This window comes from Actinia tenebrosa, unplaced genomic scaffold (assembly GCF_029948245.1).
Source record: "Actinia tenebrosa isolate PJP-AT-01 unplaced genomic scaffold, QUT_ActTen_1.0 PGA_scaffold0__85_contigs__length_37466705, whole genome shotgun sequence".
In the NCBI taxonomy this organism is placed as follows: Eukaryota; Metazoa; Cnidaria; class Anthozoa; order Actiniaria; family Actiniidae; genus Actinia; species Actinia tenebrosa.
The window spans coordinates 17287208-17301138 of NW_028292569.1; the positions used below are offsets into that span (position 1 = coordinate 17287208).

A 13931-nucleotide genomic window follows, 5' to 3' on the forward strand; every position below is an offset into this window, starting at 1 on the left:
CACCAGTCTAGACAATGTCACAAGTCTTGTTTACTCAACCAAGGACAAAAAATCAAATATGTCAAAAGATATACATATACCATGGTTTGATCGCGTTTTTCTTTGTCAATATGTAACGTTTTTCACTTCCCTGAGGATGATGGAGTAGGCCGAAAGCTCCGAACATATGTATTAAATCTATGGTTGGTAAGACAAATTATCATGAATGTAACAACAACCAACAAGGAACTATTTGATTTAAAGATATACATGTTTTGCATAGTAATATCACAACTGGTATAGTAGGAAATGCTTTTGATACAATTATAAGAAACAGAATCAGCACTAATATTGGTCAATTACTTAACACTCAACAGGCTTTCTCGTTTGCGTACTCAGTAAAATAATTAATAATTAAGTTTCTATGACATGGATTATTTACTTTTCATAACAACGTTCTGTAGCTTATCTCAAACTATTGTAAACTGTTCAAAGTTTTATTGTTTTTGACTGGCACTAATTTTTTTGTGCATTCGACTTCATTCAATCACATAATACAATCAAATGTCTGATTTTGAATTCATTTAATTGATTGTGGGACAGAAGTTTGTTATAAAGAGCTTCAGCCATATTATTAAATATTTAAAAAGAAGGCAAATGCATGTGAATTCCTTTCAAAAAAATACTATATTTAGGTTTGGGTACTTAACAATCAGTAAAAAATGTATAGACAAAACATTAATACCTATCCTGTCTACACTATATGTCTGAATTGAATTAAAATACAATGATTCTATATATTGTTGCATATTAAAACAATTTGAGCCATCAGTGTTTTCATTACAAAACGGTATCCAATATTAAATGAATACCATATGGTTATCATGCGTCATTATACAGCAGGCAGTGTGCCAGACGATATGCCTTATAAACAGAATAATAATGTAGTATGTGTTGATAATATGGAGGGGAATGAATGGGTGACTTTGCATAGAACTACATCATAATCCCTGCACATTAAAAAAAAAAATTGAAAAGAGTTTTCCTTCAAAGCTTTTTTAAAAATCTTCAAGGCTTTCACGCTTAGACATTATAATTTATTAAAAGTAAGATTATGATAAGGGCTATCACTAGCCAAAACGTCATGTTTTTACCAAATCTACACACATTTCATTTGTAATTTTACATTGAATATTTTAAAAATCATTCCGAAAATAAGCTTGCGAAAGATTAAAAAATAGAAATTATTTTTCTATTCCATTTTTGATGGTCTTGCATCCAAAATAATTTTGAAAGCTGTCTGGTTGTTATGATAATTTGGCTGCAAACTAAGAGCAAAATGTTTAATGCAAAAATGAGAATCATGATTAGCATGCATAATAGAAAACCGTGGTAAAAGAAAATTTGCATTTTTATGCTTGCAACACTGATTATCTCAATTTTATTTATTCTTGGTCTTAAAACTGATAATATATGGAATTATAGAATTAAAAGTCAGTTGGCTCAAAAAATGGAATTCCAAATCCTATTGTAGTACACCTGTTCTATGGGTAATGTTTTCAATATTATATACAATAACAAATGGATGAAAATTGAGAAGGATGCGTAGTGATCATGATAGGATATGTGACATAAGAATAAACAATAAACAAATCAGTAGGAAGTAATCCTTTCATGAACTGGAAACAGGAATCATTAGAATAAAATAAGAAGAATATCCATTAATTGCATGCATGACGTGTGTCTTGATTCTAAAATGAATTTCGGAATCCTAACTGCTAGCTTTTATTCAATAATTCATCTGATCTCTGCATGTGTGAGAATTAAGAATTGCATCAACTTTGAAACGTTAAGATCCAATAATCAACGTTTAAATTGCTATAAAGTACATTGTAAGATCACGCAAGCATAATTGTAGATATGATTCAGGCATGTCAAAGGGCCTATTGAGACGTGCATTGAAATATTGAAATATCTATAATTCTAAAAAGCTTAACAATATAACGTTATTAAAATACGTTATTACCTTTCGCGTACGCTATATTTATATATATTTTCCTAAAGCACAGTGCAGTACTATCTCCATACAAACAAATCCTCAAGATTAATCTTATTCAAAATTAAAATTTATAATGCGTCCAGGAATTGAATTAGACAAACAAACTCCAAGTTAAGTCGGCGGAATTTTAAACTATCAATTTTGTGGCTGGTGCTCCAATCTTTTAGGATGTTAGATCTACTTGAAAAAAGAAGATCTAGAGAGGTTAAGAGAGGGTTTGCCGAAGGACAACCTGGAATCAAAGGTGTGGTAAAAATATTGAGTCGCACGCCCCCACAGCAAAAAAGCTAGCATGCTACATGATAGATCAGACCTTCCACGATAAACCTGCTTTAAAGATTTCTAATTTAAGAAGAATTAAAAATAAGTGAATACGACCTTCCTAAAGTAAGACAAAACCACGCTGACCTCGGGAAAGTTGAGGTTTTTCTCAGCTGGCGAGAGCTTCAAATCTAAACAGGTATTTTGCATAAAAACAGATTCTAATAAACCGCCATTAATACTGATAATAAACCTATAAATTACATGTAGACTTTAATCGCAATTGTTCTCGTATTCACAGGAGATGAATAAAAAAGCCAAACACTGCTATGGTTGATGTTTTTGGGATTAACGAGGTTGGATTTTCCAAAACTTTTTAGTTACATATTTTTTCTCAAAACCACGAGTCGTGTGCGAGGACCTTTTTCAAACACCTTTCAAAAGTCGAAAAGATAACAACAACCGGAAGAATTAAACAGATCTAAAGCCGAGTTGCTGAACCTTAAATAAAAAATCACCAGCATGCATTTAAAGGTAGTTATATTCCTCTGCAAGGATGTGGAAGTTTATAGGAAATGTTGACGTGACGAGCTGTCTCGTCGTGTCGCCCACAAAACTAGAAGTCACAAAATGCATCCAACTCTCATTTTAGAACGCTGCCACTGTTCGCTGAGATTCGCATTGAATATATGGCTTCTTTTGTCTATATGAATACTCAAATCTTACAGCGAAGTTTTTGAGACATTAAAGGTGCTTTCAAGAGCAAATATATGGAGTTACAGCTCCCAGAATTTTGGTAAACAGTGAACAATTTGGTAGCAAAAAGATTGCAGTCTGAGCTGACAAACAGACCAACCTGATTTAATCCACTCGATTCTCTACCCTTCATTTTGCGTTTTCCGTAGGTGGAAAGAGTCTTGAAGACGTGATATCAACTCTACTGTAAGATCAGAGCAGTCCTAAAGCATTCCAAGTCGGACTTCAAGCAAAATCGTAGCGTTTTGAGGTGGTTTTCTGAGCCTCTTTTCTCGGCCTCAAGGTCTTTGAGTGTACAGAAAAGGGCGAGGTAGCACGCATGCGCGCTGCGGCACCAAAACAACGAAGCTGCCAGAAATGAATAAATTCATATTTCTTTACGGCCCGCTATATTCATAACACTAAACGGTAAAGAAAAGTGGGTTCGACTGAATAGTTATCGCCTCAAAGTGGATTATGACCGCCAAATACTCTTATGATACAATCCACAGGGCTATTACTATCATTTCTTTTGTACGAGAGATCTTTGTTTGGCTGGAAGCCCGCGTGTGCTGGTGTTATTTTGCAGTCTGGTTTTATGTTCCTTTGTTTACGATCTAGCGTGTGGTATATCAAGTACAAAACTATTTTGACGGTTTCCTTAGATATCTACGTATTATGCTCTAGAGGTGGGAGGAATATGAAGAGCAAGGAAGCCATTTTAGTGCATGACTTCGAAATGGTTACTCGAAGTTTCCGAGCAGCGTGCCACGTGTTGTGAAACAAACAACGGACACGCTTACAATGCACAGACAAGCATAGTCTGCATTGGGCATGCCAAGCGTGACATAAGGAATTCATACTTAAATAATTTACTTTAGTAGCGTTTGCAGTGTCAAAAATGAAGGGTTGTTAATGGAAAATATGTTAAAATAACGAGGCAAGTCCTGACCTTTAATGATCACAAACTTTTCTAAAACAATCACTCCTTCAATCAACTTACCTCCACAATATCAAATATATTGTCTCGTTTTATTGAAAGCTGATAATGCTAAATGCAAATTTTTCTACATATAATCAATATCTAATCACTTAAGAATTTTTGATTATTTAATATAGATCATTTCAATATTTCAATTTTGTTATTTTTTTTAGCTGGCTTACACTTCGTTTGACCTACTTTATTTAACATCTTTACTTATGACTATTAATCTTTATCGGAGTTAAAAATAAGAAATTTCTTAATCTAAAAACAAGAGATTTCTTAATTTATCATTTCAAGGAAAATTATTTTGTACCAACGGAAGGTAGTGCTTGAAAAATAGAGTGTACACTTGAATAATGAAATAATCTATAATTACTTGGGAGAGATCGAGAATGCAAAAACTGCTACAAATATATATTCGTACTGTATATACAATAATAAATGGAAAGAAACACATTGGTTAATAAGACAAGCAATTTAAACAAAGCGGGAATGTTTTTTCTTCTTCATTGCTTACTCGTAAATATATAGGATTTTAATCCTGTTAAATTAGAATGATAAGAAAAATTGCTTAACATATTCTCTTTTCTGGAAAACTCAAAACGTCTACTTAATGAATTGATTGAAACTGTATTCACTAATTGACTCTAATAGGATTATACTAACTGTATATAATAGGTGAACTGACAAGGACTTATACAATTACGTTGATCCATGATCCAGACGTTCCCTGGATGGACTATCCTATCCCCCTCGGGAATAAAATGTGTCATTAACCTCTACTACCAGACTCCCTTGCACACTTTCTTTTGTTCAGTTAATTAGCACTAATTGTCTTACTATTCTCATGGGGGAATAAGAAAGAAAATTCACGGAGCATTATGGTAGGAAGAGTCCAATGAAGCCATCACGCAAACATCCAATTTTGAAAGCAATGGAGGAAAGATAGGGTTACGTAAATGCTAATTAATATCGAGAATATAGAATGAGCCTGAAAGTTGATTTGTATAAACAAAATATATATTTTTGCAGTAACGCAAACAAAAACGTGCGAACTAGCTAACCCGATGCAAAAAATTAATAAAAAATAGCGTTTTCAGACTACTTCAGCTTTGTTACATTAGATCATTTGTGAAACTGCCAGAGGAAGTTTCTAAACTAATTTTCTCTTATCTTAGTTAATTAGAGAGTTGAGAATGGCTGTATATCTTTAAGCAATCAGTTAAGATATGAAAACGTGTATTTCCTTGTTAAATGCCGGGTTGAGGGTAAGCCCCTTAAGAGTTGCGTTGATGATTACATGACTTTATCCACTCAAAAACCAGCTCTCTTTTTATTTTCATTCAGAATACAATATCAAAAGGAGGGTCAAGCCGTCCGTGGGCTTTTCAAGATTAGGGATCGGTCATTTTTATTTATCGCCTGGATTTGGATTTGGGAGGGGGGGAGGAGATCTCTCATGCTTTTTAGACAACTAGAGGGAATATCAGGTAAATATTGACAGGTATCAAAGGGGGATCACTCAGTAGCAAGCACTAATATAAGGGGGGATCATAAAGAAATACAGTGCGTCTAGGGGGAGATCAGTTATCTGTATGATGTTGCAACAATAAATTTTCGACCCCCACCCCCCGTAGTAATTGATAAATAATGACTGTCACGTTATGTGGTAGAAAAGGAATAAAGGTAGAATCCCCTCCCCCCTCCCTTCTCACACTTCACTCAAATAAACAGGATATTGAACACAATATGGTAAATGATGACGACAGGACAGTGTGTTCACCACGCACGCGCGCTACCGTAATAGTACCGTAATTTGTAACGAGTTTTAAAATATTATTAAAAATTTCCTTGCATGACGTCCCTACTTCCGCTGCGAAAATAGGTCAGAGGTTAATCATACTCATGATGGGAAATTCAGAACTAAAATTTAACCGTTCTATTAATAAAACTATATATGGGTTTATAATTATCCATCTGTCAAGGTTATAACGTAAGTAAAATTTACAATCAAAGGTTGGGTCTTCGAGAGAAAATGAATTGAAAATTAAGTAGACGAATGAATATTGGAAGTGATGAACAGAAAAAGGGTGCACACGAATTCGCGTACAGAAGGAAGGATGGAGAAAGAAAAGAAGGAAGAAAGGAAGAATGAATGAAACTAGAAAGAAAGAAACTAGGAAAGAAAAGGAACTAGATGATAATACAGCCGTGTGTTGCTTAGTTACAAAGTTCGATACCATTTACAAGTAAACTGTATGCATGGCAACGATGTATTGTAATTCTAATCGAATATCAACGTGATGAATTTCCTTCATTGCATCACGCCTTAGACGAGTTTTTTTTTTTTTTTTTTGGTATCTCCATGATTCGTGGGTTTATTTGAGTTTTCCTGTTTGTCTCCCTCACCAAACCTAACGAGCTAAATTCCAATTCGATCTTTGAGGTAGTTATCCGTGCCCTGACTTCGATTAGTCAACACGTTTTTTGAGGGCATCAAAAGAATCCTGCATATATGGTCTCTTGAGGACATCGATAAAATTTGAGTACGTTATGGAATCACAGAATTAAGCTAGAGACAAGAGTTAAGTTACAAGCAGGAGCCAGATGTTATTGTAACCTAACTCCGCGTAAAATCTTCAAATAACTGACTCCCAGGCTATTTTTGAGTAATTATATGAATGGATAAAACGTGACACGAAGAACCGCAAAGACCGCACACTTGCCCGAAAATGCTTTTAGTTCCTACGGATTATCACTATGTGTCATGCACGCACAGAAAAAAAAGTTTAGGAAGTGGGATTGAATAAGGGAAGGTCTGCATATTCCCCTGTGGCAATAGTCCTCTACAAAGACGCCTGCCTTTGCACCGAATTGCAATTAAGAAAAGGTCTCTATCATTGCAAGTTCACCGTTCGTCTCGATTCGATTGAAGCGAACTGTGCGAATCAGTTTAGGAAACTACCCAAGGTGCAGCTGTTACTCCAGTTCAGGGTCGATGAATTGGATAAGGTGTACGCAAAAAAAAAACACGTCCACTTTGTTCAAAACTCTCTACCTTTCCTGCTACATAAGCTATCTCCAACCCCTCCCCCTCCCCACCAAAATAAGGAGAAGAAAAAAAGCGGTAAAATATTTATACATTCCTTAAATGAAAGGCATACCGGTTCACCACCAAGAATTTACTTAAGCAGTCTCGATATTTAGAGATATGCAGTAGATTTGATATCTATAGGAAACGTATGGTAAAGACTTCCGAATGGCCTCATCCAACCACCGTATCAATCGGTACAACGGGTAAACAATTCGATAGTCAAGTCACTGCCACACTTATAAGCTACTCATCTGCAGCTACGATTTGATACATGAAGGTAAGATGAATCTAATGATAAAGGGCAAGTAGTTTTGTTTTCTTTTCCCAGGGAAAAGAAACAGTTACCTCTAGGAGCGCCATCAACGTAAACTGATAGGAGCCTAGCTAACTGACTAACTGGAAAACCGACGACCAAATGTAAGTTGCAGGGAACGCAGACCATGCATGATTTAGCCACCATTTCAAAATTTTTAAGGTGGTTTGGGATTATCTCACTATATGTAAACAATTCTATGTTAATTATAATAGGAATGTTACTTTAAAAACAAAATATCTTCGTGACATGGCTGTTGCTTTATGTTGCTGACCGAAAAATGTACCATTGACATTAATAATCTAACCGTGTGATCAATCACTATTCTTTATACTAACAGCTTACGACTGAAGAAATGCTCCCTTTATGGAATTATTCTTTCTTTAAGAAGCCTATTTGGTCTTTTGGCAGCAATTTGTATCCAAATGATCATGATCAACGAAACGCGCACCGCGATTGGTCAAGCAATGGTAAAACGATATCGATCGTGCGCAGACGTCGATATGGGAACGCTTATACTATTGGTCCTATCGTCTTAGAATATTTTATAAGCAAAAGGAAAAATGCAAAAGGAAAAAATTACCTATTTTTTTCACTCTGGAATAGAAAAATCAAGAGTTTGTGTTATAATGATTCTCTAAACTAGGGAGAGGTTGGATTCTCTGTGCGTGCACGAGAAGAATCTTTGATTACAGATTCATTTACACAGAATTAGTTTCATATCAGCGTTAGCTAGATACCAACAGTAAAGTAAAGATACACAGCTTCAAAAATACAAACAATTTGAAATTCGACCGACTTTCACTGGAGTACGCGAATATTCTACAAAGGATCGAGGAGTAACTCTGAGGAAAAGAGAATTCACGCGAAACTGGAATATTCCTACCTGTGGTACCTAAAACACAACAGGTTTAAAGAAAAAGAGCTATAGCTACGCCCTCGTCACAATTCCAAAGCTTAGGCAGTGTCCATGGCTTATTCCGCAATTTATTCTTTATTTATTCTATTTATTCCGTTCGCGCATCGGGCCAAATCATCAAAAATCTAATAATAATACTTTAACTTAAAAACATTTTGCATTTCTCTGATTATATATAAAGTTGAAACGATTGATGATAATCAAGTGAATTACTAGCATGTATATATGACAGTGTAATACAGGTAGCGTGCAACAACACGAGGCGAAAATAAATAAATGAATATATATGTTGTTTTTACACAAAAGTTCGCTTCAACACATCTCCAAGCAATAATATTTCTCTAGCACGCTATTGATGATAGACAATGATAATTTAAAATATTTAAACGAAAATTATATAAAAAATTAAAGCTATATTTTAGTAAATTATTATTTTTTAAATAAAGTTGACTGCGATAAACAAATTTTGGATGCCACTTATTGTTCTTTTATGTTTTACTTGTTGTTTTGAAATACGTTAACGATAATACTTCGAACTAAGAAGCACAGTAATTATAGTAAAATATGTAGATTATCAGCAAGGAGACCTGGAAATTCAAATAATTGCTTTAAATCATCCTAGTGACGACTTGGCTGCTCAGTATAGGTGAAATTAATTCTTAGCAAAATTTCAAAGGCTCATTAAATTCAAAAAGTATATATTTTTCAAAATATTTTAAGCTATAGGTAAGATATCTTGGAGAATTAGATATTAGCTCGCTTTAATAAATTATATTTTCTCTCGTACTAGACCAGACTTCTTTGACTAAGTATCTAGCCGACCTCGTAATTCAAAACTACTTTAAAGTCACACCCAAATTGTACGCTCGTACGCTGTTAAAAATCACTGTTTGATCACTGAAAATCACTCGAAGTGTAAATAAAAAATTCTAAGATTAATTCTCGTCAGGCTTTTCAATGAGTATTTGGATTGTGCTCTTAAAATCGACCGTGTTCGAAAAGTGTTTATAGACAAGAACGGTCGTATGGAATAAGTAATTAGAGCGATGTACTATTGTTTGTAAGCGGTCCGGTACTAATGATTATAACTAAGAGAAACCATTACGGTTATCAAGAAAACAATCAGTTATAATAAATGAAAATCACTTACCAAAATATCTCTCATGTTAAGGGCACTTCGTTCGTTGCAAAATCACAGCGATTCAATGAAAGATATGTAAAGTTGTCCCACCTCAGAAGAGATCCAAATTACAACTGAAATCCATGCTTTGCCATAAGGTTTTTGCCACAATTGATTGTTTTTAAAACTGGTACTGTTATAACTACTAATTAAACACAGCTGAGATCTGGTTAGAGGCTTAGGAAGGAAGGAAGAACACGGAATATACGAAGAGTATAGAGCCGACCCCGGCTCTCGAATGCTCGGCCTCTAAAGTGGTGAATCAATGATTGACAGCTAGAGAATTAAAAGTATTTATTCAGTTGGGAGAATTGCCACGAATCAACGGGGTATGAATAATGATCTCCAGGAATAAAAATCAAAAAAAGGAAATGCAACGATTATTATCCAAATATAAATCAAAAAGTCGATCAGAAATTATGGATTTTTACGTACAATTTGTTCACACCAAAAGATTTCACTATCTAGTCGATGTTGGTATCAAAATATGGCACGATATCTGGCAGGATGGTATGAGATTAAAGAGAAAACAATTAATAAATTAATGAATTAATTTGTATTTCTCAGATTTGAGTCGAATTTGATCCGCAGGGAAATTAAACTCGGGGGTAGGGAAATTGGAGAAGAGAAGAGAAGAGAAGAGAAGAGAAGAGAAGAGAAGAGAAGAGAAGAGAAGAGAAGAGAAGAGAAGAGAAGAGAAGAGAAGAGACTGAGAAAAAAAAAGAAAAGAAAAGAAAAGAAAAGAAAGAAAGAAAGAAAGAAAGAAAGAAAGAAAGAAAGAAAGAAAGAAAGAAAGAAATACAGATCTAGATAAAAGACTATTCAAGGTTTTTCCAAACGTCTCGGCTCAAATCATCTGTCTGCCTCAATCTTATCACTTGAGTTACTGAATAAAAATGTTTACACGTCGGGGAGGTCAATCCGTTACAATAATATTGCCAGTACAATATATTTCTTTTAGCAATCAGTCACAATTCTGTGACATATGTTTCCTAGATATACTGCATTTATATATATAGCGCCTGGGGATTATCAGAGACGGTTACATTATCCATTTCCTACGCGGAAACAATTCAAGACAACTGACTGGATTTTGGACTTGGAAAACTGATGTTACTAGTCAGATTGGGACGATATAGTTACGATTCAAGTGCATAATAAGGAAACATATATTACGTTCAAAACGGCCTCAGACTTATTCTTCTACATTTCATTAATGGTTTCATCATCCAAATATTTAAATTTATTATATAATTACCAATGAAATATCTGTTTTTCTCTATTTCGAAAAATTTATATCTTCACACGTGAAAATAACATGTTATTTTCATGTGTGAAAATAACACCATTGCGATGGCTATTCAAAAATACACGGAAAGAATTGCCTGAAAAAGCCAAAACATACTTCATTGATAATTATATAATAAACAGAATATTACATGGCCGCTTGGAGATACGAATTTTATCTTCTCGTGTTGAAAATCTCTCACTCGTTCGCTATGCTCACTCGTGAGAGATCTTTTCAACACTCGAAGATAAAATTCGTATCTCCGCGCGCACATGTAATATCCTCTATGTATTATTCTTTTTGAGAATACGAAATAATGACCGATTCAAAACTCGAATTTCTGACTGGATTATGGTGTTCCTCATATGGAACAATCCAATCGGAATTCGAGTTCACAGTCTGCCCTTGCTTGGAATAAGTTTTGAATTTGTTCCAACGGCAATCATAACTCGATGTTAGGGTCTGTTTACTGGCACCTGTTATACTATTTCCTGCGAAGATGTGGCTTTTAAAATTCAAAAAAAAAAAAAAAAAAAAAAGAAAGAAAGATAGGAAATGATATGAAACAAACGGCAGGTGCGGGTTAAGCGAGGGATTATTAACAAAATGCTAGACATTTTTGATATGATATTATCATTAAAAACAAAGGTCGATAAATTTATTTAGAGTGAGATAATGGGGAGTCCGGTATTGAAACTGTATGATGGTAGATCCGTCGGATCAGACAGCAAAGTGTCAACTTGTGCGTCGCACTTCAAATTACAGCACCAGAGGCTAAGAGTACTATATATAGTTTAATGGAACCCTGCTTTGTGAAGCTGATCATGTTCTTTAATCTCGGTATAATGAAATTCGAACTCTCCTTCGTGAAGTGAATCGTGCCAACTTTTTCTGCGTGGCAGTCATTTTTGAAATTCCCTTATTTAAATCCGGGATCCGCCCACTGATTATATAAACATACAGTATAAGCAATGATAGTATATCTGTCGGTCAATGCTTACGATACAGTAATTTTTATTTAAATAGGGTGACTTATTAATGCGTGTACCTTATGGCCATTCGTCTTTTTAAAATAATTGAATTATCGATTTATTCAATTTGGCCCCAATTTTCGATATTTTTATCAATTAAAATTAAACTTTGAATTCCATTTTTTTCAATTTTAGAGTTTTCGTTTAAGTAGTTGAAAAAATTGACAGATACAGAGAGCAAAATCCCACACCTTATGGCCATTTAAGGTTTTAGCAAATTAAATTGTTAATTTTTTTAGTTTTTGAATTCATTTTTTCATTTTTTGCGCTAAAAAGACTATCGTTTCGATCATTCCCAATTTTAAAATCCCACATTTAAACAAAGTGAAATGAAGAGGAATGAAATACTATTTCCCACGTTAATCTTTGTTGGATGCAGACAATTGCCGATCATTAAAATGGCGCCAAGTAGAGTATACAGTTACTGTTTCATTTATTGACTTTCTAAAGGGGAGAATGCAAAAGGTTTGATGGAAATTCATCTTCTTTTCTTAGCACTTAGGGGAGTGCCACAGAGTACAATCTTAGGGCCTGTATTATTGTTCTCAGTAATGGTTAACGATATTAAGCCTATTGATCATCCTAGTTATTCTATACTTGCGAAGTATGCTGATGATTTGACCCTTAGTACTTTAGTTAACCAGGAGTATGATCATTCTTGTCAGGAAGTTAATAATATTTTGGAATGGGCAAATAATAATCACATGAAGATTAATCTGACTAAAACTAAAGAGATCATTGTTAAAGGCAAGGTAGACACACCTTTGCCTATTGCTATTTATGACATTGAACAAGTTAAATGTATTAAGTTGTAGGACCTTTATTTCCATGGTGATCCTACAAACTGGGATTCCCAATTTGATCATTTATTAACCAAGGCTGGTAAACGAATATACATTTTGCGTATTTGCAAAAGTTACGTTTATTCTTCAGATCATCTTCATCATCTTTTTCATGTTTTGATCATCTGATTTCTGTGGCGGATTTAGGGGGACTCATTGGGTGCAAATGAACCCCCCCCCTACCGGCTGGTACCTTGGATTTTTTATATTTTTTTAAATAAATAAATAAAAGTATGGTAGGTCTGCTTTTTGATGGATAGGTTATCCTTATCAGGAACGCCCCTAGGCCAGTGATGTGCCTCATGGGAAAAATGATGATGCAAGAGAACGTTATTGTTGTGCCGAGATTTGTAAAAATGAACCCCTCCCCCCTCTTAAAGTCCTGGATCCGCCACTGGATTTATTTATTCTACCTCAATTTTTGATTTTGGTTATTTTGAAGTCGGTGAAATGGGAGGGGGATGATCGAAACGATAGTATTTTTAGCGCAAAAACTGTCAAATGAATTCAAAAACTAAAGATCAATTAATTTGCTAAAACCTTAAATGGCCATAAGGTGTGGGATTTTGATCTCTGTATCTGTCAATTTCTTCAACTATTTAAACGAAAATTCTAAAATTGAAAAAATGGAATCCAAGGTTTAATTTTAATTGATATAAATATCGAAAATTGGGGCCAAATTTAATAAATTGACAATTCAATTTTATCAAAAAGACAAATGGCCATTAGGTACACGCATTGTGATGATCGGAACGATAGTCTTTTTAGCGCAAAAAATGAAAAATGAATTCAAAAACTAAAAAGTTAACAATTTGATTTGCTAAAACCTTAAATGGCCATAAGGTGTGGGATTTTTCTCTCTGTGTCTGTCAATTTCTTCAACTATTTAAACGACAACTCGAAAATTGAAAAAATGGAATTCAAAGTTTAATTTTAATTAATAAAAAAATCGAAAATTGGGGCCAAATTGAATAAATCGATAATTCAATTTTATCAAAAAGACGAATGGCCATAAGGTACACGCATTTTATTAACCCAGTGATTTATCTAAATTACGGCCCTCAGCAAACCGAAAACGTATAAAGGATGATCGAATGACTGAAAAAAGGGATGAATAATTGGAAATGAAACTAAAAAAAAGAATAATTGAGTTGACGAATGAATAAATTTAAAATGAACGAATGAATAAAAGTAAGAACGGATAAAATGGTATAGTACGAACGGATGAAAGAGATCGAAGCCCCT

At 34.2% G+C, this 13931-nt stretch overlaps 1 protein-coding gene across 2 annotated transcripts in view; it reads right to left on the reverse strand.

Moving 5' to 3' along the window:
- LOC116298487 (uncharacterized) overlaps positions 1–9772 on the reverse strand; it is a 39710-nt gene extending 29938 nt beyond the window's left edge. Inside the window, exon 1 of one of the 2 annotated variants that reach the window (XM_089033792.1) lies at positions 9496–9772. In XM_089033792.1, coding sequence (XP_088889918.1) covers positions 9496–9510 — 15 coding nt within the window. In that variant the 5' untranslated portion in view covers positions 9511–9772. Of the gene's footprint in view, positions 1–3155; positions 3373–9495 lie in introns of those variants that run through there. The other variant, XM_089033787.1, reaches the window with a different exon arrangement.
- Positions 9773–13931: the final 4159 nt, after the last annotated feature.